Source organism: Cimex lectularius, unplaced genomic scaffold, assembly GCF_000648675.2.
Source record: "Cimex lectularius strain Harlan isolate CLEC.00 unplaced genomic scaffold, Clec_2.1 scaffold19, whole genome shotgun sequence".
In the NCBI taxonomy this organism is placed as follows: domain Eukaryota; kingdom Metazoa; phylum Arthropoda; class Insecta; order Hemiptera; family Cimicidae; genus Cimex; species Cimex lectularius.
The window spans coordinates 1,489,473-1,515,082 of NW_019392664.1; the positions used below are offsets into that span (position 1 = coordinate 1,489,473).

The 25,610-nt window shown below is 32.6% G+C and overlaps 2 protein-coding genes across 3 annotated transcripts in view; both read right to left on the reverse strand.

Annotated features, from left to right (window-relative positions):
- The window catches only part of LOC106662186 (tachykinin-like peptides receptor 86C), a 166,573-nt gene extending 144,097 nt beyond the window's left edge, over nt 1-22,476 (reverse strand). For both annotated transcript variants that reach the window (XM_014386052.2, XM_014386051.2), the window contains exon 1: nt 22,194-22,476. The gene's annotated coding sequence lies outside the window, so the exon portion shown is untranslated. The remainder of the gene's footprint in view (nt 1-22,193) is intronic.
- An 89-nt stretch (nt 22,477-22,565) lies between these two features.
- LOC106662188 (venom allergen 5) overlaps nt 22,566-25,610 on the reverse strand; it is a 31,187-nt gene continuing 28,142 nt past the window's right edge. Inside the window, exon 8 of the mRNA XM_014386061.1 lies at nt 22,566-22,588. Within this exon, the coding sequence (XP_014241547.1) occupies nt 22,581-22,588 (8 nt within the window). The 3' untranslated portion in view covers nt 22,566-22,580. The remainder of the gene's footprint in view (nt 22,589-25,610) is intronic.

A 25,610-nucleotide genomic window follows, 5' to 3' on the forward strand; every position in this document is an offset into this window, starting at 1 on the left:
AATTCATCAAAACGCCTGACAATGATTTAGTGATTGAATAAATTTAACTAACAGTTTATTACATGGTATTACTTTTAAAACGCATTCCATTTGGATCCATCCATCTTACCATAAGATCCATATTATCCAACTTAACCACAAAATCCTTGGATCAGTCCAAACTGTAGCTACATGCAGCGTACAAGTAAGGAAATATTAATATTTTCGATTAAAAATTAACCAACTTTGTATTTTATTCTCTCTCTCTCTCTCTCACTCATTCTCTCTCTCTCTCTCTCTCTCTCTCTCTCTCTCTCTCTCTCTCTCTCTCATTCTTGCTTTCAATATCATACGAAATTTCTCCCAATCTTTCCCACACTCCATCCGTACTCTGCCTCTCGATAAGGGAACATCAATTTAATAAGGGTGACTTATGTTAAACCAGCAAATCCGCTCAGTCTTGCGGAAGTGTAGCAGCTAGCGCCGTACGATGAGCACAACTGGATATTAACTGTTCAGTATATTACTCTATCTGTCTATCTGTCTGTCTATTTCACAATTTCTCCCATCATATACACCCACAATTACTTAACAAAAGTATTATTACATTTATAATAACCAAGTATATCATTCGCTATTGTGAAATGGATGCGGTGTGTTTTATCTTTCCGACTTTCCACGCGTTGTTTCATATTCAAATTTCCCAAAATACTTGTTTACATATACATTTGACTGATGGGGGTTTTGAATGGGCTTAGAATCTATTTTTTATTTATACATAATGTTATCAATGAAAATAGTATTGACCAACAGCGATTGATTATTGAATATTTTTACGAACAAACAGGAATAGAATGGAGGGATTTGTAGTTATTTTATATTTCTTTATTCTTGCTCGGAAACTAATGTGGCTCTTAATTTATAATAACATGTTATTATAATTAAGTCTTTTAATTATTTATTTTATAATGCTAAATATAAAAGTGAGGAATCTCATACACACTTTTTTTCACTTGGATTGATTGCTTACGAGAAATATAAATACAGGCTGCGATTTCTACAACTTACCGAGTGAAGCACACTTGAATTGGGACGACTAACGCACTCACATTTCTTGAAGGAAAGTAATTCGCCCGGATGTGGAAAACACCACAGCTATCTCTCGAGTAGCATGCCATGTTTCTAATAAAGGTTTTATGTTAGACGTCGACCTCAAGGGAAAAACTTATTTTCTAAACTCGTCTTACTATCCTTCACGAAAAGCTGTATCAACTAGAGCTACGATTTTTTTCTTAATTTTTCTTTATTTAGATAAAATCATATAAAACAAAAAAAACTCGTATATCTTGTAGTTATTTCGAATTGATTGCACGAAGGTATACGGATCGTAGATGGGCAAATTACAATATATTTTTTTTTTTAAACTGGGTCTGGAATGTGGAATCATCAGATAAGGGGCAATAATGTTCTATTACCGTAGTGCCTGCTTGGACTGCCATTATGCCATTTATAAAATATTAGGTTTTTCTTTACATAAAATAACAATCCGGCCAATATGGATTTGTTGACTGGTTGTGAGTCCACAAAGACAAATTGGAAAAGCTAAGGAAGCTATCGATGATCCACTTTTTTATCGTTCGCACCCTCTCTTTCTCTTTCTCTCTCTCAAACACTCACTCTTTCAACATTTCAGCCCGAGGTTTTTCATCATATGTTTTTCGTGGAAATTTTAATCTTATCGCATTTTTACAGTTTTAATTGTTTTACAGGTGTAAAAACGAATTAAAAGTGAAAAAAAAAACTTTTTCAGCCAATATATTTCCTTTTAATTTTTCCTCATGTTTACCAACATTACCCTCACGCAGGTTAATCACTCTCTTTGTTAGAGCATTATTTTAAAAGGAGACTTGCACAAAGTTTATTTATTAGCAAGTAATGAAAAAATTATAATTTCCATTAGAAAAGAACAGCGTCTTCTCTGTCTCTATCTCTCTCTCCAGCTACCCATCTTTCTCTCTCCTTTACTATTTATTTTTCACTAAACTAGAGTGACTGTTGAAAGTGTCTCTCGTTTTTTTTGTTTTGTTTTTTCCGACACTCCTCTCCCCCTCATTTTTTCAACGAAAGTAACATTACTATTTTGTTGTTTTTTTCTATCATTGTAAAAAGCGTTTATACTTTACTTCGTAGTGTCTTAGAACGTAAATACTGCGNATGCTGGTTTGTTTGTATTCGACAGATTTTATGTAGTATTATTAGTAATAGTAGATGGTGTTAGTGTTGAGTTGTAATTGTTGATTATTCTGTTAATTGTGTGTTTAGGGTAGAGATTGTTATGGAGGATCTGTTTTTTTATCTTCATGATTTTGTGGTGGAAGGATTCATGGCTTAAGGTAATCATTCTGTGAAGTAACCCTTTGGCCGTGTTTATTATTGTATGAAGAGGATGGTGAGACGTAAAGTTGAGGTAGCGATCTGTATTTCTTAGTTTTGGATACCAATCTGTGATTAATATACAAAAATGTCTTTTCTATACCGACATCCTTCCCCACTCCTTCAAAATCCAACGTATATAAACACAAAATAGCAAAATCTCACTGGCACTCTCGACACGACACGCAAGAATGACACAATTACACAGAAGACAAACACTTTGAGTGAGTAGAAGTACTTTGATTGAATATATAAAAACATAAATTTTGCCTTGTATAAATTCACTTTTCCACATCCAAAATGTAATTGTAATATGTAAACAATGTTTGTAAATCCCAGGCCCTGAAGATGATCTCAATAAAGATCGAAATGTTGGCACGATAACGAAAATGTTTTTCTGAAGCCTACATCAGACCAGACAGCATCTCACGATTTCTCAATAAATATCGATTAACGGTCACCAATCACCACACATGTTTGGAGAAATTTTGAAGCACGGAACGTTATGAACTTTTAAGTCACGGAGAAAGCTGAGAAGAAATGTTGGCTGTTGATCTCAACTAAAACTCTCCTTGAAAGCTAACACTATTCAACTTAAAAAAACTGTTTCTGCTTTTCCTATAATATTTAAACTGTACAAGACTGTCAATTCTCTTAGACTTCTGTAGTATTAAAAGAATTAAAGAAAAAAAATTAAACTGCTCTGACAACAATGGGAATTTCCACTCTTAAACATGGAAGCGAAAATTTCCGTTTTTTCCGCCTCACTCAAACTTAACGCCTTTCCTCGTTGCTTTACTACTCCTGCGGGACGAATTTGGTACTATTGTTGTCGGGCATATATCAGGCTTTTTCTCTCTTTTACGTTGAGGAAATAAAACTAGAGGTCCATGGAGTTTATTCTAGGTGTCTTGTCTATTGCTTGATTTAATTCATTACATTTCATTGGTACTACTTTAACGGCAATGGTCTAATTTTATAAAAATTAAGGACATTTACAAATTCGCTTTGTGCCTGCTTTAAAATTATGTGATATTTAATATGACATTTAAAAAAAATTCAGATGGTGTTGTAATTTGAACGAGAAAAAATTTGTAAATTATTATTTACATTTATTTAAAGTACAGATAGAAAGTAGATTTTCACAATATTAAAAATGTACCGCATTACATCACAAATTTCGTTCATACATAATGTAATATGAAAATTTACGTCTTCCGCTTCCTGGAGATTGTGTACATTACCTTGGATAATGATCGTACACATGCATAATAGAAAGTAAAAATATGTTATTCTAATCTTGAACGAAACGAACAATTTGGGGGTATGCGATGAGCATAATTTGATCGTTTTCCACGGTCGTGATTTTATCTGCTATTTGAAGAGAATACACATTTACTGACAAAACGGGTCTCGACATGGGCAAGTTGGCTTCTGTTACATCTCATTAAATTACCGTTCATTTGTTGCTAATTTCTCTGTCATTTTCCAAAATTTTCTCTTGTCATCTTCAATTAAACTTTACCACTAGTTGTAAAAGTAAAAACGAAAAAGCTCTTACCGTATTATGACCCCAGGGGAATTTCACAAAGTGCTTGTAATTAAATGTTAACGATCAAATTGGCTCGGTTTTCTATTAAACGGCTTTCAAAATCACCCTACCCTCCGTACAGAAACGTCAAGACCCCCTTAGTATTTCAAAGAAGATGTAATACATTCGAAAAAACGATTGATTTGTTAACAAATGTCCTTTCAAAAGATATAACGAAATCGGAGGAATTTAATAATAGAAATGTTACACGGAAAACTTCATCGCACATGCCAACGCTATTAAATCACATAGTCATTTCCGTTTTCTGACTTCTTCATTGTAGATCTAAAATAGATTCTACTCTGTAACATCCAGATTTTACTTTTCAGATTTTAATTTTCTTTCGCCCAACTGCAGGCGGTGCTTGGCTCGATTAAAAATTAATAAGCCCAGCTACGTCCGAGTGTAAATGCTTTAACTGTGATCCTGGGAGCTTTGTAACATTGGTGAATTTTTTAACATCTTTTATGTCATATTTTTAATAAACATTAATATTTTTATTACAAAAGCAAGAAACGATCGAATTCGCCATCTTTTCAATATAGTTTGTATTATTATTTAGAAATCGAGAGATGAGGTCTGGTGGGATGTAAGTTTAGAAAAATATTTTCTTTATCGTGCCAACGTTTCAATCTTTATTGAGATCATCTTCAGGGCCTGGGATTTATAAACATTGTTCAAATTAGACAAATACATGTAAGAAGTGAATATTAATTTATACAATGATGTATACAGTATAGAAATTTTAAGTTTAATCAAAGTAATTGTACTCACTCAAAGGGTGTGTTTTCCCTGTATGCATGTCACCGTTGTGTGTCGTGTGTGTTGTAGTAGCTACGCTAATATCATAAATCAAATTTCATATCAATAACATACATATAACACCCAAAACATATAATACAACATATCAAGTAATGATTACACTTCGCACATCAAATGCATAATTTAAATCCCCAACAATTTATCTCTCCTTTCCATAATAATCCAACCTTTTTTTCCATTGTCGGTCCCTTTCACCTCAAAGAAGCCGACTCTTCACAGAAAAATGAATTTCTATCCCTATTTTCTTCCCCACTCCTTCAAAATCAAACATGTATAATCAAAAAAACCATTAACATCTCACTAACACTCTCAACACGATACACAACAGTGACACATCTACACAGAAAACACGCAATTTGCGTGAGTAGAAATACTTTGATTAAACCTACAATTTCTACATTGTATACATCATTGTATAAATTCATATTCACATCTTACATGTATTAGTCTTATTTAAACAATGTTTAAATTACAATAGCCAATTTACAAATGTAATAGTCGGAATGTTTACGATAAAACTGCACTGTATATCTTAAATGTTTGGCCATGGTCTTAAAATAATAAATAATTGACTTTACAGTATTTTATGTAAGAATGTAAAGTTGGAAAAAAGTTTAATAGCTTATGGAAGAATGTTACGAACTAGACAACAAATCGCCTGGAAGGTTTGCTATACAAACGAGAAATATATCGTAAAATTTGTGAAAACATTTTAAAAGGGAACTTTTTAAGTTTAAAAATAATTAAAAAAGGCCCATAAATAAATATCAGTACAAATTAATTAATAATTCGGCACATTATGAATTATTTCAATAGCATTTTATTTAGCCATTTGCAACTGATAAGTTTTCTTTATTATCAATTAAAAGTTGCTGAATTTATTCAGATGGAATAAATAATAAAGATCAAGGTTTGTACATAAAAAATAACGCCGTTAAAAACAATTTAATTAAATATTAAATTATAACAGACATGGATGGTTAATTAATCCATTACAAAAAAATGAACTGGAAATAAATAAAAAAAACAATATTAATTATTTAGTTTTATTGAGTGAAATTTAAGTTATTAAACTTAACCTAGAATAGTTTTTTGTAAGTAAACAAAGTTGCTATGTGGGCTTTTTAGTGACCGGTTGTCTAATAATTGGTTGAAGTCGTGCGGAGCGGTCAAAAATGGGGTTGTTTAGAAAAAACGTTTCGACCTTTATTCAAGTCATCTTCAGAGACCGGGTGAATTATAAAAGATACGTTGATGGGAAAAAATACAATACAGATATACCTAAATATAAATTTTGAAATAAGACTTTCATACTCACATAAACCGTGGTACTATCCTTGTGGTGTCATATTGGTTTGGGCGAAATTGTTGTGAAACACGGATTTGTATTCCGCTGTTTTTATATGATTGTGATTTTATTTAACGCAAAAGAAGTCAAGAATGGTGATATTCAGGACTGGATTGGCGATTCGAGGATATTCACTATTGGTAAGGAATCTGTGGTGTTTCGTGACCGTTAGCTAATGATTATTTGGAGATCGTGAGATGCGGTCGGGTGTGACGTAGGTTTCAGAAAAATATTTTCTTTGTCGTGCCAACGGTTCGATCTTTATTTAGGTCATCTACAGGGCCTGGGTATATAATTTAAACAATGTTGATAAATCCCAGCTCCTGAAAATGATCTGAATTAATATCGAATCGTTGGCACGATAAAGAAAATCTCTCACTCTCTCTCTATCTATCAATCTCTCTCTCTCTCTTTCTCTCTCTCTCCCTCTCTCTCTCTCTCCCTCTCTCTCTCTCTCCCTCTCTCTCTCTCTCCCCTCCCTCACACAATCCCTCTCCCTCTCCTTCTCTCTCATCCTCTCCCTCTCCCTCTCCTTCTCCCTCATCCTCTCCCTCTCCCTCTCCCTCTCCGTCTCTCTCACCCTCTCACTCCCTCTCCCTCNTCTATTTCTCTATCTATCTATCTATCTATTTATTTATCTATCTCTTATACTGTCTCTTTGTCACTTATTCCCACTCTTTTTATCGAGATGGCTAGTTAGTTGTTCTGTATATATATAAACTATTTTAATCAAATAGAACTAGGCTAAACCAGTGAATTCCTTTGGTAACACCAAAATATAATCACTTGCGCCGTATAATTTGGCCAATATTACGTAATAGTTTTTAATATAAATTTTTGTTACTATTCTCCAACTTTTACTCTCTATCCATTCATACTACTTGCTAATCAATTCATCATTATTAAACATTTATAATAAAGGGTGTGAACTAGGTTAACACGTATAGACGTTTGGTCTTGCCGAAGTGTAGCATCTGGCGCCGTAAAATCGGTACTTGTACAGTAAATAATACCCTTTAGAATAAACCATAATTCTTTGTTATGTCTCCTCTCTATTGCGCACCCACACATGCTGAAGAATATTTTTGTCAAAATAATATATTTATGTAGTAAAATGTTACTACATTTGTAGTGATCTAATGCTGAGTGCATACAAATAGTAAAACATTATTTTATATGCGACTAAGTGTTTTTTTATAAAACAAACACCTATCTATTATTTTGATTGCCCCAAGAAAACTGCAGTGCATTTACTACCTAAGTTAATTTCAGCGAGACTAGGCAAACGCACTATATTCCTATTTCAAATTAAAATTTTAAGTTTTTATTGTATGGTATTTATTGATGCACAAACTTTGAAAACGATTCTAATAAAAAATATATAAGATTGATGAATTTTACAGATCCTTTCGTTCATGTTTTTTTTCAACAATTGGTTGATTTCTCAACGTGAGAAACCGACTTTGACCAATAAAACAAAACAGTTATTGATCTGCTTAATATCCACCCAAATTAGTCAACTTGGGTGATGAGATTGATTTACGACGTGTCGTTTCGAATAATGGAAACCAACGAACGATACATATTTCAAAATGTGTGTTTATTGCCAAAACAGAACACCTAATATATGAGAATGCTTAGGTAGCTCTAACTCAGCTGTAAACAAAAATCTACTTCCTTGCCATTCAAAATGGAACACAGCAAAACATGTTGAACGAAATATAATCAATTTTTGATCAAAAGAAAAAAAAATTAGGATCTTCGGAAATTAAATTAAAGAGCTTCGACAATAAATCATTGTGTTAAAATGTGAGAACACGCAGGTAAAGCCAGAAGTCACCCAATTTAGGATTACCAATAAGCATAAACAAGAAACCTCTTTTACATCTTCAAAACTTGACGATACTGGATTTTAAATTAATGATTTGTTAAATCCATTAGCTTTCGTAGTCCGAATGACCAATTGACATCTTTCAATTACATAATGCAAGGTATTGCTTGAGAAAAAAAAACTCAGTGTCATGAGCGGGATTCGAACACACGAACTTCGGCTAAATACGCCGCTGCTCTACCACTTGAGCTAGCGTGAGTTCGATTATAGACGCTATTATAAGGACGACGTGAAAAAGAGACATTCTGGTATAAAGAATTAATACAATTACGTTTCTTTTCGATTGGCGTAGGGGATGCCGAATGGTAAAAAAAATTACATATATGTAATGTACATTACATTTTATTAGATGAGAGCTGAGAATACAGCCTAATTGCATTTTTATTAGCAAATCTCAGTTGCAAAATCAACTTTAATAAACTTTAAATAATTACTTAATGTGTGGTGTTTAGTGACTGTTAATTAATAATTATTTGGAGATTGTGAGATGCGGTCTCGTGTGATGTTTAGGAAAACAATTTTTTATTGTTTCGATCTTTATTGAGATCATCTTAAGTCTGGCACTATCAACACGACACACAAGAATACACATCTACACAGAAAACAAACACTTTGAGCCCTGAAGATGATCTCAATAAAGATCGAAACGTGTATAGAGATTAGTGACCGTTAATCGATAGTTATTCAGATATCGTGAGATGCGGTCGGGTGTGATGTAGGTTTCAGAAAAATAGGTTTGTTCGAATATAAAATATATTTTTCATTATATAAATTCACTTTTCCACATCCTAAATGTATTTGTTAAAGGTAAACATTGTTTGTAAATCCCAGGCCCTGAATATGATCTCAATAAAAGAGCGAAATGTTGGCACGATAAAGAAAATGCTTTTCTAAAACCTACGTTACACTAGACCGCATCTCACGATTTTCAAATAACAATCAATTCAATAAATCTTTTCTCATTATATAAACCAATCTGGTGACAATTCGAACTGTATTCCTCGTTAAGCACTCTTTCTCTATCCCATGATAATAAATGGTTTTCCTGTCACATTACAACATAATTCTTTTCATTTCTTATAACATTCGAATTATTTAATGGCCAAAAATCGTAGCCTGTATTCATTAAAATATTATTCAGTTGACATAACGAATTGTTAGAGTTTTTACTGCCAAGTAGTTTGTACATATTCTTTACGTTATATTCGAAAGATCTTCTTGCTAGATCTTCACTCTGTTATGGCAAATTTTTTTCTCACCACTCAATAATCCTTTGTAAAGCCATTAGTTCGACGGATTTCCAGCCAAATTCAACTCTGATGTATTGAATAGGAGAATTTGCAGACAAAGGAAAAATATATTTTACAAATTTTAATTCAATTTTCCCAATTTCTTTTAGGTGTGCTTTCCGATGCAAAAGATGTAGAGGCAGCAGTTATCGTTTTTAATAACTTAAATTAATTTCTGTCGAATTTGATTTCCTTTTTATACGAATATCTTTCACCTTTCCCCGTTTTTGTATTAAATATTAGCGATTTTTCGTATAAATTGTTGTAAATTTACATATTCCTCTTGGCTCGAGTCAAGTTTTGCGTATGGTGTGTGAAATGTCCAAATGTCTAGCTAAAGTTTTTTTTTATTTACCTTATATTTTATTTATGTAATTGTAAAGATTTATTATAACGTTAAAGTAAAACTTATTTTTTTATTTAGAATTAAATTTCGTTTTAATGAGTGTAGACATAGATTTGATATCAAAATGTAATAGGATACGTTGAAAATATCGGTTTTAAAGATTATTTTATAACTCAAATATATTTACTGGTCTATTGACCAAATTACTACTTTTAATTAATTAATCTTTTCACGTAAGGTTTTTTGATTGAAATGAAAAAGTTAGTGTCACGTGCGGGATTCGAACCCACGACCTCCGGCTCAATACGCCGCTGCTCTAACCTCTTAAGCTATCGTGGCATTACATATTATAATATATTATAACGCTAAATTAAAATTTATATCTTTATTTACAAATGACCTCGGTAATATTGTTAGGAGAAAGGTTTAGTTTTTATCCAGTTGTAATTTAAATTTCGTTTTGGTTAGTGTAGTTTTGAATTTGACTTCAACATGCAAAAGAATAGTCGAAACTATCGATTTTAAAGATCATGTTATAAACAATCCTTAATAGACATTTTTTCTCGAGTATCTCAACTGTGCTTTAACATTTGTTAAATAACACCGCAATATATCACAATGGTATTTTAACGGTGTGTCCCTTTTCACAGTAAAAAAATGCTTCTTTAAACAAAAGCACACCACATTGACTCGTTAAAGCAGAAATTCACGGCGATCATTCGAGGTGAACAATTCTAAAACTGACTCTAAAACGGGTGGTTTAAATATTCACCATGAATCAGAGTCGAACAGCCAACCTTTGTTATTTATTACAAATTAAAAAATTTGCATTCAAATCGTTCTTTCTCCCGATATAATTGGCTTACCCAACCGTTTAACATACTGGAGAAAATCGACGTAAGCTCTGTTTTGCAAGCGAATGACCCTTTATAAAGTAAAAACGTGAAATCTAAGGATATTTATTGAACCTAAAACTTTTAAAACATATAACATTCAAATTTATTACTTATGTCATAATTTAGTATTACATATATATATCCTAGTTAAAACTGTCGAATAGTACATCTCGTATTAATAAAATTAATATGTATAAGATCGTCCGACAGTAAACTTGTGCCGTGTGTTTCAGCAATTCCCAAGGACTTCCATTATTCTCTATCCCAGACATACACACGCTTTCACTTGTCAACACAACTCCTGATCAACTACTATTGTATCAAACAAATACAAAATGAAGTAAATATAATAATGTTAGATCATAAAAATTTATTATTTCCTTCTAACGATTAATACGCGAATTACTTATTCAGAAAATATTCTCACCTGTTCGCGTTCCGTAATACTTAAAGCTTATTTTCTCAATGATGACCAGACAATTACGTTATGTGTATACTGGTAGCCAAGTGATTTCTATTGATAAAAATAAAATTCAATTATTGAATTTTTTAATTATCGATTGAATAACAGTAACTTAAAATATAAATCCAAAGAACTTAATTATTAAAATTAAAGAATATTATCTAATATAGTAAAACGTGATAAAAAAGAAAGGAAGGAGGATTTGTATAAGATCTAACGTCCAATTACTCGTTGGGACAAACCAATTAAAAACGCCTCTTATATATCGTTAAAAATTAAAATTCCATGATCTGAGCAGTGATTCGAACCCAGAACCCAAGCATGACATAGGATTTGAACCATCCAAAATGATCTCCGAGTATTTCGTATAGGATTAATATGAAAGTAGATAGATAAAAATTAGATAAAAGTTTTTTACAAATATTTTTACGCCATTGATCGATGAAATGGTTAGAAGGCAAGGTAGACAGGATGGAACTACTGCCAATATTGTTATACAGAATGTCATACAAAATGGAGCTTTTGAGAGAAATCCTTGGTCATCGATTAAATAAATGCACACTTTGTGTTGTTACCTTATGCCACTGCATTAAAGTTTTTTTTTATGGAGCTACTTGAAAAAAAAAGTTTATATGAAAAAAAGGTTGAACGTTTTAAGAAATTCGTCGTTACAACCAAAACCCTCGTGTTGTAAAAAAAATTGTGTTTACTTTCGAGAAATATTGGAGGAATATCGGTTTTTTTATTTCTGATAATTTAGTACAATTAATTAAGGTTTTTAGTTGAGATAAAAAAGTCAATGGGACGAGCGGGATTCGAACCCACGATCTTCGGCTTGATACGCCGCTGCTCTACCACTTGAGCTATCGTGACCTCGATCAACTCGGACACTAACTTCCCATCTCAACCCCACCTTTTGAATTTTCCCTCCTTTTTGCCATTTTTCAATGGCTGTGGGTTCGAATCCCGCTCGTGCCATTGACTTGTTTATCTCAACTAAAACCCTTAATTAATTGTAATATATTAATTTTTCAAGCGGTCAACGAAATTAGTGAATTTTAAATTTAGTTTTGTTTTATATTATTCTGCCTTTCAGTGCTCATCCCCCAAAATTTATTTGCCAGAGAAGAATTTCTTTGATTTGTAAAATCTTTTTTTTTTTAATTCGAGATGCCCACAACGGTTTAGGCGTTGACACGGCCCTCATCTCTGTAAAGGAAAGATCCCGGGTTCAATTCCAGCGACCCTATATTCGAACCCGGCATACTTACAAATGGGCTTTTTTTCAAAAACACCGACACTCTGAGGGTTGACCTTTACTGTTGCGAACCCTCGTCACAAATACGTTCCGAAGTCTTATCACTGCAGATGGACAAGAATCTCCAATTGGCCAACGTTTTCAATGATGAGGAATGGCAATGTATTCTGTCGTATTTATCAGATATTGTCATTAAAATGAATCAGATGAGTCTTTCTTTGCATGGGAAGTGCAAACATCTTTCGATGCTAATGACAAAGGTCCTGCCTTCAAAAGAAAAAATATTCTTATAACCTCGTAGTTGAAATACTCGTTTAAATAAAAAAGCAAAACAAAGTAATCACCCTGACATATTTTACACAAAAAATAAAATCATTGAAAGAAATTTTCAAATGTGTTAAATCAATACTAATTGAGAAAAAAAATACAATACATCCATTCAGAAACAATACCTTAATGTATAATCTCGCGGGTACATCAGAAATAATTTAACATTGGCATATGCTTCTAGGTCGGGAACACTGCTTAATTGAGAGACGGTACAGGAATGAATCTCAAATATTTGTCGAGACATTAATTCAAACCCCAATGTTCGTCTTATTGATGAGCTATTCGATACACAGTCGAAATATATTGAACCCTCGTGGAAATCGTATTTCACATAATCACCAATTTATTTTATAACATCTGCTAAAGCAAAGTATGAACGAATTTAATCCTGAGACAGTAAGTTAAACTGTGAATATAAATTAGATTCACTAATATACAAATGTACTGCGTACTACTAAAACCTACATATCTATTTTGAAGTGAATTAATTTGAACTATTTATTATTCGATAAAATAAAATATTATTATACTAAGAAAATAATATTGTAATTACTATTTAGCAATAAATACAAATTTTTTATTTTTTTAAATCATTTTATAGAATAATGACAATTAGATATTCATTTAACATTTATTAATATGATATGTAGGCGCCAGCCATCTCATTTTTAAATATACTTTGTTTTGGATTATTGTAATCCCTAATCCTACACCCATGCTCCTTGCAAACCCAGTCCTGTTCTACTTCTACGAAAGAAAGTGTCCTTACGCCTCTTTTTAATCTCATATGTTTCTCTCCTTTATTAATTATAAAAGATTCAAAATAACGCGAATCTCCGAAAAACCCTCTGTGCTGCTGCATCGATCTCTTCCACCTGAATTCAGCGGATATTCTGCGACGAAGTCAGAGGAATCGAGCCCGAGCTCCCTACACTTCGTGCAGCCGGCATCGGAAGGAAGGTGGTAAGTCCCCTATGAATTTCTCCCTTATTTTATTTTAATTTAGAATGTTTCTTAAATTTATTTTATTAACGTTTCAATTTTTTTTTCTTACACGGCATTGGCCGTAACACGATATTTCGTATTTGTTTGTAATTGTACTTAATTTGTTATTCCTGGATAATCAACCGATAACATGGGACTATTGTGCTTTGGGGGGACCGGTGGCCGCAATTGAAAGAAATTGACACGGCTCTGATCAATTGAAGGGGCGGGATCGGATCTCAGCGAACCTGAATTTGGTCCCAACCCCCTTCAAAAATGAGTTTCTTCGATGGAAGAACACCGGTACAACGGGGGCTCAAGTTCACATTTGTGTTGCGAGCCCTCCCTCAAAATAAGGAGCCAGGGATAAAGTACAGTAAGCTGTACAGCTCAGCTGCAGTGCTCAGAAGGGAACTCCTCCAGACCCTGGTGTCCAAAAAAAAATTGTGCTTTGGACTTTTTTGTACTATTATTCAATTACAAATATCTTTATTTAATTGTATATAGAACATTTTAGAAAGTTTTGTGTTAAAAACAAAACGGGTTTTTGTGTTTTCCGTTTAAACAGTGAAAACAATTGAAATTAAATAGTTTTCTAGTCTATTCACAACTTACTGTACACTCTCTCTTTCTCTCTCTCTCTCTCTCTCTCTCTCTCTCTCTCTCTCTCTCTCTCTCATTCTTGCTTTCAATATCATACGAAATTTCTCCCAATCTTTCCCACACCCATCCGTACTATGCCTCTCGATAAGGGAACATCAATTTAATAAGGGTGACTTATGTTAAACCAGCAAATCCGCTCAGTCTTGCGGAAGTGTAGCAGCTAGCGCCGTACGATGAGCCCAACTGGATATTACCTGTTCAGTATATTACTCTATCTGTCTATCTGTCTGTCTATTTCACATTTTCTCTCACCATATACACACACAATTACTTAACAAAAGTATTATTATATTTATAATAACAAAGTATATCATTCGCTATTGTGAAATTGATGCGATGTGGTTTATCTTTCCAACTTTCCACGCTTTGTTTCATATTCAAATTTCCCAAAATACTTGTTTACATATACATTTGACTGATGGGGGTTTTGAATGGGTTTAGAATCTATTTATGTTCATTTTTATTCATACATAATGTTATCAACGAAAATAGTATTGACCAACAGCGATTGATTATTGAATATTTTTACGAACAAACAGGAATATAATGGAGGGATTTTTAGTTATTTTATATTTCTTTATTCTTGCTCGGAAACTAATGTGACTCTTAATTGATAATAACATGTTATTATAATTAAGTCTTTTAATTATTTATTACTAATTATAAAAGTGGGGAATCAAGGATGAAGCCATGAAGGTAAAAACCAACGTCGAGCTTTCGGATGTATTTAACGCCTTCCACAGGACTCTATTTAATTAAGAGAAATTAAATAGTATTGGCTTTCGATGATAAATTACAGATAGCAGATCAGAGATGAAGCCGTGAAGGTAAAAAAAGCATCTTGTTTTCTAATGTCGAGCTTTCGGCTGTATTTAACGCCTTCCTCAAGACTCTTTTTAATTAGGAGCAATTTTTAAATACAGGTTACACATATAAAAGTTATAATGATTATTAAACAAACTTACTTGAAAGCCTATTTTTAAAAACTACTGATTAGCCCGATATGTCACCCAACAATGATGCCAATGGTTCACAAAATGTCCTTAAGTGATTTTCTTTGGTTGCAGAGATTTATCAAAGCAAAGTACTCAACTAACAATTTCCAATAAAACAATTACTATTTTTATAACTAATAATAATAAATAAATTACCACTAATAATAAATAAATAATACAATATAAAAAAGCAACAATTCTATTTAGTTAAGAATAGATCTATAAATAATACTTAAGTTAGAGATATCTCTTCACAAAGGACAGGCTTTTTTATATGCTTTTATGTCAAGCATTTCTTTTATTAACCTCCTCCACAAGTTACGTTCTTTATCTACAATCTCCATCTTCTCTAAATCAAATTTGTGTTTGAATTTATGCCAATGTGGGAAAGAGCTGTTCCCTGTTTATCTTTGTACTGCAATCGTATTCATGTTGTCTACATCTGTCTCTAAGTAACTGCTTAATTTGCCCATCATAAACACTTTCACAATTCCTGCAAGACAATTAACTGGGGAATTTAATTATGAGAAAACACGGTTTCTAAAATTGTTGTTATAATTAAATGCAATTTTAAAACTCAGATTAAACGTTCTATACCTAACCAAATTTATCAATTTATTAAAATTTCTTCAACATAAATAATTGTTTTATGTACACATAATGCAAGGTCACTATTGCTATCAGGTATAGCTAATCATTTGAGTTCTATCATTAATTAATTTGTTGAACAAAGGTCAGGGATAATCATTATTGACTAGAATTTTGATCACATTACAATTACAATCAGGATCGAACTGAGCAGAACTCAGTTTGAACACTCAGTCAATTAAATTATACGCCACATTAATTTTTAACTTAAAAGAATCGAAGGAGTTGAAATTAAGAATCCTTTCCGACGATGAAAGGTATATAAGCTTGCATAAACCATTTTCTATTTATGACATAGTTCAATCTACAAACCATCATGTCCAGGTAACGATTTCTATTGTGAATTGCAGTTTTTGTGGTAATTTGTGGTAAATTGAATGAACACCTAAGCTAGCAGGTCATTCATGACTAAATCAGCTAGTATTGGGAACAATTTTCCACCCATTGCCAACCCATCTTCTATTATTAACTAAATAGTTTTTTTTTTTTTTTTTTTTTTTTTTTTGGCTGGGGCTTCCGACATCTAGGTCATTTCAGCCCCCAACTATGTCTATATTCTATTTACCCTTTCAAACACTACATTCATACAAATAAATACATTCATACACATAAATACATCCATAAAGTACACTTATTTTGTTTGGTCGGTGGAGTACTTGATATTCCTCCACCGACCTATACTCAAACTATTCTAGATTGGGGTCGATGGAGTACTTTTATAAATATTCCCCCATCGACCCCGAACACACACTCTTACGCTCTCATCGTTCGAGGGGTGATGATGACGTTATATTTCACCCTCACCCATCGCCATTCACGCTAATAAATACATGCACTCAGACAAAACATATAGACACACAACACATAAGACATACTATATACAATAAAAAAAAAAACAATTTCCCCTAAAAAGCGGAACAGGGGACTCTGAAACTCGCTACCGTGTTCGAGAACTCTTCTTAAGTCCGGCGGCATGCCTACACGCTCGCTGTATGGAGCCAAGACATGACACGCCTCTATTATGTGGGACACATCGAGCAACCTTTCTCTGCATAAGGGGCACATGCGCGGGCTTTGGCCCAAAAGCAGGTGCCCATGTGTCAACCGCGTATGGCCAATCCTCAGTCGGGTGAGGACGATCCCTCGTCTCCTGCTCAGATTCTCTGAGGGCCATCTACCGGTCGTGCTCTTGACTCGCAAGAGCCTCTCCGACGACCCCGCCCACTGACGCTGCCATCTTTCTTTTATCATATTTTTAACTGCGTGTTTAGCATCAGGGGGCCTGATCGCGATGGCCCGATCTGGAGGGTGGGACGTACCGGCTTTCGCCGCCTCGTCCGCACGTTAGTTACCCTCCAGGCCGACGTGTCCGGGAATCCAGACAACAACCACCATTTTTCCGAGAGGCTCCAGCTCCGCGTATTTCTCTAACAAGAGCACGACGAGAGGGTCCACAGAGAACCTGTCGCGTATAGCCCAGACAGCGCTCAGAGAGTCGGTACATACGAGGAAGGCTGAGCCCTCCCCGGTCCTTCTATTATTAACTAAATAGTTATTGTTGCTTGTTGTTGTTATGCTGTATTATGTATTTATTATTAGTTGTAATGTATTTAGTATTATTATTTATAAAAATACTAATTGTCCTATTGGAAATTGTTAGTTGTGTACTTTGCTATGATAATCTAAAATAAAGACAGAAAGAAAGACCCTTAATGACATTTTATGAGCCATTGGCATCATTGATGGATAGATGACACATGGTTATCTCTCCCGTTGGGCTGGGTTGAGATGTCCCCTTCCATTAGGTTCACATGTCCGGACTAATCACGAATTTTTTTAGAGTATTCAAGTAAGTTAGTTTAATAATATTTATAATTTTTATATATGAAACATGTATTTAAAAATAGTTCCTAATTAAAAAGAGTCCTGAGGAAGACCTTAAATACAGCCGAAAGCTCGGCATTAGAAAACAAGTTGGTTTTTTAACCTTCATCTCCGATCTCCCATCTTTGTGATTTATCATCGAAGACCGATACTAACTCAACGATATATTGCTAATTTGCAAAATGCAATAAATCGGAATGATCTATTTGTTTCTATTTATCACATTCTCTTCAGCTTAAAAAAATTATACTGGCGTCATAAAAGTTCGGTTTTTTTTTATAAATACGTTGTCCATAGCTGAAAACATGTTTATAATTAGAAATGTGTGGTGTTTAAACTACCTTTTAATTACCTTTAGTCTATGATTATTCAGAAATCGTAAGATGCGGTCTGGTGTGACGTAGGTTTTAGAAAAACATTTTCTTTATCATGCCAACGTTTCGTTCATTATTGAGATCTTCTTCAGGGCCTGGGATTTATAAACATTTTTAAATTTTACAAATGCGTGCTGGATATGAAAAAAATGAATTTATACAATGCTAGAAAATTTTAGATTAAAAGAAAAATTATACAATGCTAGAAAATTTTAGATCTAATAAAAATGAATTTATACAATACTAGAATTTTTTTAAATCTAAACTTTTCCAGCATTGTATAAATTAACTTTTTTTCAATCTAAAATTTTCTAACATTGTATAAATTCTTTTTTTCCACATCCTACGTGTATTTGTAAAATTTAAACAATGTTTATAAATCCCAGGCCCTGAAGATGATCTCAATAAAAAATCGAAACGTTAGCACGATAAAGAAAATGTTTTTCTAAACCTACGTCACACAAGACCGCATCTCACGATCTTCGAATAACCATTTATAACTAGATTCGTTGACAATTGTTTTTTAATTTTAAAACAAACATTTTTTTAATAGAAAGAATCTAGGGGAAAATTTTTAACAGAATTTTAAATAGTTTGGCGTGATTGAGTAAAGAAGAACACGCACATTTGCATGGAACTTATCTCGTAGTACAACAAAATAGTATAGTGAAAATAATTAGTTATCGATAGATTTATTAAAAAAATATTGATTGTTCTACGTAAAATATTTCCGTGACTGTTCGTTTTGATTGTATGACGGTATAATTAAAAACCTCTCTTGCTAACGAAATATGCCAGATAAAACACAAGTAGAAGCATTTTTATGTTGTATTATTCAACAAAAGAATAGATTCCGCATTTATATGATTTACTAGAATTAACCGTATTTCTTAAGTAGTATATTTTAAGAAAAGGCTTAGAATTGTTTTTTCTTTGAAAATATAATTAATATTTACAGGGTTTTTATATCATAGTGGTTAAGTAAATGCGTTGGATTTCATGATCTTAGCCGTACTGTATTTATTAAACCCTCCTACCGGTATAAAAATCCTATTTTTTATGTTTTTTATCTTCTAAACATGTCAATTACCCGCTATTGCATTACACCTAAACTAGCAGTGTATACTTTAACGTAAAATATTAAAAGATAATAATCAGTAGTATTAAGTCAGGACTTAACAATCTTAAAATAATCAAGAATGAATATTCAAATATCTATCAAGTGGGATTATTTTGCTCATGGCTATCTCCGGAAAAACATGGCTCCTTCATAAAATGCGGCAACGATTTGGTAATCTGCCAAACTCCGCCCGGCTGTTTATTTTATGATCATTAGATGTACGGCGGTTGATAAAGGGCACATAACCCAACACGGCAATAAAGTACATAATCGTATCGGATTCTTCGCTGAGGTATTTTTACAAAAATTGTCCGTAATTTTGATTTTACTGATTAATATACATTCTGTCTCTTTTACGTTTTATTTTATTGAGCCATAATCATTAGAGGTATTTTTATTTATTAAAATAAGCTGCTCTACTGTAGTCGTTAAGGGTGGAAAATTCAAACAGATGTTTATACTAATTGTAAGTTGTATTCGTTTATCTGATTTCGATTAGCAAAAAAATAAACGTTTCTTTTTCATTATCCTTGTAAGATAACAAATGTCAAAGAAACCTTTCGTTCTTAAAGGTCTTATTGGTCTCTAAAGACGAAAAGAAGTAAACGAAGTACAATAAATTCTATCCCAAAGTAAAACACTTTCTTACAAACAACATTACTTTACCTTATTTTTGGTTTTATATATTTTCACAATGATTTACATATTGATGAAACTCATGTTTTTAACAATTCGTTGCTTTTGAGATAGCCAATCAACATGTATTATATTACCAGGAATATGTTTTTTTTTCATATTTTACTCAATATTGCATTTTTTTGTTAAAACAAATAACTTTTTAATAAAACCCATTTGGCAAAACAAACATTTCCCCCCCCATTTTGTTGGTGTGTTTATTTGAAATTTTCCACCAGGTATTTCTGGATCGATTCAGTACGTCCTGCTTAACATTATTATTTGATATGAAGCATATCAAAGGTTGGCACATAAGACTTTTTTCAACGTCCCTTAAAAAGTGGTACAATACAATGGAGTTCGAACCCTTTTATTATAATCTTTTCGTTTATACGTTAGAATCGTTGAAAAAGGGGCTTAGAAATAAATATTAACCTTAAAAAACTTGGTAACAAAAAACGTATGTTTAACAATAATTGCCCATACAGTTTATTGATATTATTATTTACCATTCTTATTTTTTTAATTAGAAATAATTGTAGGGTCTTACGACTAAAATAATTATACCTTTAATTATACAATTGTCCAATTTTTTGATAAAGTCTATCATTGTGCCATTTCAGCCCGTACTTAGGAATAGAAAATTAATGTATTCTTCAGTACGATATCTTATGTATTTTGGTGTATTTGTGTGAGTAAGGGCAAAATATAACGAATTTTATATGTATATATATATATATATTTTTTTTTTTCAAATAATTTGTTGAAATCTTGAGGAGCGGTCAAGAATGAGGTAATTTACAAAAACACCGTTTTTATTTTATTTTTGCAGACGTTTCGACCTTTATTCGGGTCATCTTTCGAGACTGGGTAAATTACAAAACATATGTCGATTGAAAAAAATACAATTTAAGATGTAAGTATAAATTTTGAACCAAGTATTTCACATTCACATAAGCTGTGGTACTATTCTTGTGTTATGTTGATTCTGTGAGAAAGTTTTGTGAAAGGTGAAAATTTGTATTCTGCTGTTTTTATATTATTGTGACAGGGAATTGAGAGGATATTGAGAGGGATTTATGGAGTCCCTCTCGAAAAATCTTGGAAATTTTCTTTGATCATAGGCGGTTTTATTTACTTCGAAAAAAAGGAAGTCGAGAATGGGGATTTTCTGCAATGGATTTGTGATTCGGGGTTATTCAATATTGAAAAGGAAGTTAATTTATCAAAGTCGACAACGAAGGAAAGGGAAATATAAAAATAAAGTTGAATAGTTTATTGGCTTTACGATGTTGGGTTAGATACGGCTGAGTTTGCATGCATCTGTTCTGTAATTAACACTTAATTAACGGAGGCACACACACCATTAATTAAATTAAGCAAAATTTATATTTAGGTGAATCTGTATTTTATTTTTTCCAATCGGCATATGTTTTGTAATTTATCCAAGCCCTGAAGATGACCCGAATAAAGGTCGAAACGTCGGAAAAAAACTGAAAAGTGTTCTTCTGAACTACCTCATTCTTGACCGCTCCTCACGACTACAACAAATTTTGAAACAACAGGTTACTAACAAATACATTTTTTAAACTTTTGGCTGCAAGTTTTTAAAATGAATAGAATTTATTTATTTATAAATACATTTTTTATTTAAAAAATATATTAATTTGTGTTATTCCGAGTCTCAACAAGTTGAGCTGATTAGATAATATAAAGAAACTTTTTAAACAGCCCTATCTGTCTTATCTTGACAGCAACTTCGGTGCTGGGGGAAAAAAAGAAAGATTACTACCCTTCTACCACAGGTGAGAACATGTTTTGTATTTTAAAATTTGTATGCTTTAAAGATTAATTTTTTGCGTAGTTATTATCATAAATATAAAAGAGTTTTATAACAGACCGAATAAACATTTTGATGGGAACAAATTCTCGTTAAAAACTTTAAAAAATAAAGCTGTAAGCGTAATAATGGAAATAAAGTGTAAATTATTGCTACAGTCCTTGTCACTGCTTCATTTTTAGAAAAGAGGTAAGCCATTACGCCTCTATATGATTTTCGAGAAATGTACATTCTTATTTTTATTTTACTCTGATTTTTCTTTTTATACGAATGTAAGCGATTTTTTTTAAATAAAATCTTATGAGAAAAACTATGAAAATATTTTTGGTGCACTTTTTTAATGTCTGTTCAAGAGCCGACCTACCTTTTTGTTTTTCGAAGAGTCATTCAATTTCGCCAACTCATCATCAGGAGGCTAACTGTTGTTATTCCCAGTGGACGAAATTTCTTAAACACTCGCGAATTTCCGAACGGATGAGGGTGGTTCCTCCTTTCGGGTCGGTGGTCGCTTGCAAACTAAACTTGAAATCGCCGGTGCCAAAGCGGAACGAGAATGCAATCTTGCGGTGTCACACAGAAACGAAGATCCGGAATGGAAAGCTGAAAATATTTTTCCAAATTATAAAAAGTTCATTAAATCCATTTATCAATGTAAAACATTAAAGAATAAGATTTCCTTCATAGTCGAACCCGAAGATTTCGATGAGTTCTAGATTTCAGTCTGAACAAGGCTGATAGTCATGAAGAAACATCAGAAATCTATAAATAACATAATATTATCAATCGCTACACTTCTCAACTTTAAAAGAGTCCAAAAATATAGTTCAAAAGTATTCAATTGTTTGATCAGATATGACATTTTCATTATCGTTTCTCTACCGTATCTGAGTTTGAAATTTCTCATTGGGTCTGAAAAGTGATAAACCTGTGGTTTGGTGGTTTCGATTATTTTCGTCAATCCTCGCTAATTTTGACTAAATCAGATCAAAACGATGGGCAAAGACAGAAATATAAGTCTTCAATATTTACAGGTAGGTCCTTGCTGATATGTACGCAAAAGTGTACACATTTTTAAACAAATAATATGTCCATACTATTAATTTTAGTCCAGGATCATCCATCACCCTACACAGAAAACAAACCCCGGAAGTTTCCCAGTTCAAATAACAATCCCAAAGTTTTGACATTGTTATTATTATTATTATTATTAAACATTGTTAAAAAAAAATTTAAAATAATTATATAAAATTACTCATACAATATTTCATTATCGGCAAACATATTGCCAATTGATTATAAATAAATTTGATTAAAAAGAGAGAATGTTTTGATTTTATTTCGCTGTTAATGAATTAATTTACACTTAATTTTTAAATTTAAACGAAAACTGTGGATTTTTTTATATTCCTAATTATAGAAAAGTTTTGACTAACTGACTCTTAGGTTAAAAACATTTCTCAGAGATGGAAAATTTATTTTTAAATATAAAGCTATGTCCTCTAAAAAGTTTAAAAATTTGATTGATGAAGTTATTTTCACTGTTCCTCATATGTATTTTAATTGGATAAATACAGGGTGTCCTTTTTAGATGGCCCGGCTGAATTTTTCTTGAACCAATGACGTTATAAAAAAAAGTTTTTAATATGTTTTAGTCTAGTTTCAAATTTTTACCTTATTTTTGTAAACAAAATATTACACAGGGTACTCAGGCCCGGTTCAACTTCAGAATTCAATTTCAAGTACGATCCTATACGGCACAATACGACACATCATTTGAAAGGAGTTTTTACGCTGAAAACAATCTTTCAATCGGATTTTAAAAGATCACAAAATGACAAAGTTCTGGTAAAACTTTAAGAAAAAAAACATTCATTTGGTTAATTATGCATTAATCATATTTTTTCAAAATGCCTGCCTTGCGTAAAGATGCAAAAGTTTGCTCTTTTTAACCACTCTTCAGACGTGCTCATAGTAATAGAGTCAAGGGAGATGAATAGACCAAAATATTCTATCCTTTGCCGCAGTTCTTCAACTGAGATTGTTAGGTTATGATTGGCGTAGACATTGGTTATTTGTATGGGCCCACAGTGTAGTCAAGTAGAGTTAATTGGTAAATTGAAAATTGCCACTATTACTTGACTGTTTACATAATAGCCATTCTGATTTATTTGGCGTTAAACCACAGTTATACCAGTGTGGTATTGTAGCTACGGTCTAATAAATTGATATGAAATAGAGTCATAACATCCCCGTTACAATTTTCTTAACATGTTCTTGCGATCTGGGAGCAAGATAATTTTACTTTTGCTCAAACAGCAGCCAGTTTAAGTGTGGGGATAGCCTGTTTGATTAGATAGTAAAAAATACTTATCCTGCGAGAAAACGTAATAAACCAGCAACAAAAATAAATATGGGGGCATAACAAAAAGATATCCTGATAGTTATCAAAAGAATGAGCCTAATGGCTTGGCTGTTAATCAAAAATGTATTTGATACACCTTGAAAAGGCTTGGATTTAGCAATAAAAAACACTCAACCCTCCCAAAGCAGATTGCTCAGGAGAGAGCACTTTTAAAAAGAGAAAATTAGGGAATGCAAAAGAAACGGAAAATTCATTATTTATGTCAACGAAAGCAATTTTGATAAAGACATGTAAGGCTTAGTTATGGGTGGTCAAAAAAGGTCATCGATGTTATGGAGGATAAGACTGGTTCCTGGATAAGACTGGACAAAAGGAAGCAATGTGATTGGAGTTTTATGTGTAACAGTAGCTCAGGCATGAGGGTGAGCGAGGAGGCCAACAGATCGGCACATGGGTGTTGGTAAAACCTCCTTCAAAAAATTGTGGAACTTAGCACCATTTAAATTATTTTCGTAGAAATAAGGCCCAATTAAATTATGTCCGAGAAGTCCACAGCAAACGTTGATACTGTGAACCATCTGATGATGGCAAGAGTACGAAATTCTCGGATTTAATAATAAACGTTTAAATAAACACAAAACGGAATAAACGTTTTGTGGTTTACTCTGGAGCGATCAGGAAATTTCTGTAAGTACAACTCGGCAAACATTGAGAAAATGTAAACAATAAAGGCAATTAATGTTTACTTTAGCGAATAAGCAAATTATCGGAATTAGCATCGAAACAAACGAAATGCGTTTATTCAACGTTTTTGCCATAACTTCGTCATTTTTTGACCAATTTAAAATCCGATTGCACCATTGTTTTCAGCGTAAAAGATTCTTTAAAATGATGTGTCAGGATTTATAGGGTCTTATTTGAAATTTTAAAGTTGAACTGGGCCTGTGGTATCCTGTATAATTTGTCAGCAGTAATTCAGCTCCTCGTCAAAATTACGCTACCGAGTTCTTTTTCTCATAACTTTGTCATTTTTTGACCAATTTAAAATCCGAATGCACGATGGTTCAATCCTTTAAAATGATGTTTCAACATGCATAGGGTGGTTTGAAATTTTGAAGTTGAACTGGGCCTAAGGTACCCTGTATAATTGTTCTCCAAAAAAGGGTAAAAATTTGAAATTAGACTAAAAATATTAAAACGCATTTTTTTTGGTATCGACATTAGTTAAAGAGAAATTAGCCGGGACATCTAAAAATGACAATACTGTGGCATACAAATATTGGTGTTTTAGTTCACAAAAATAACCAACAACCTAGATTAAAACGCAATTTTTATTTTTTTGGTACCATCATTGGCTTAAAATTGTAAGTACGGAGTACATTTCTAATTTTATATTTTTAAAAGCCCAAAACCCTTCCA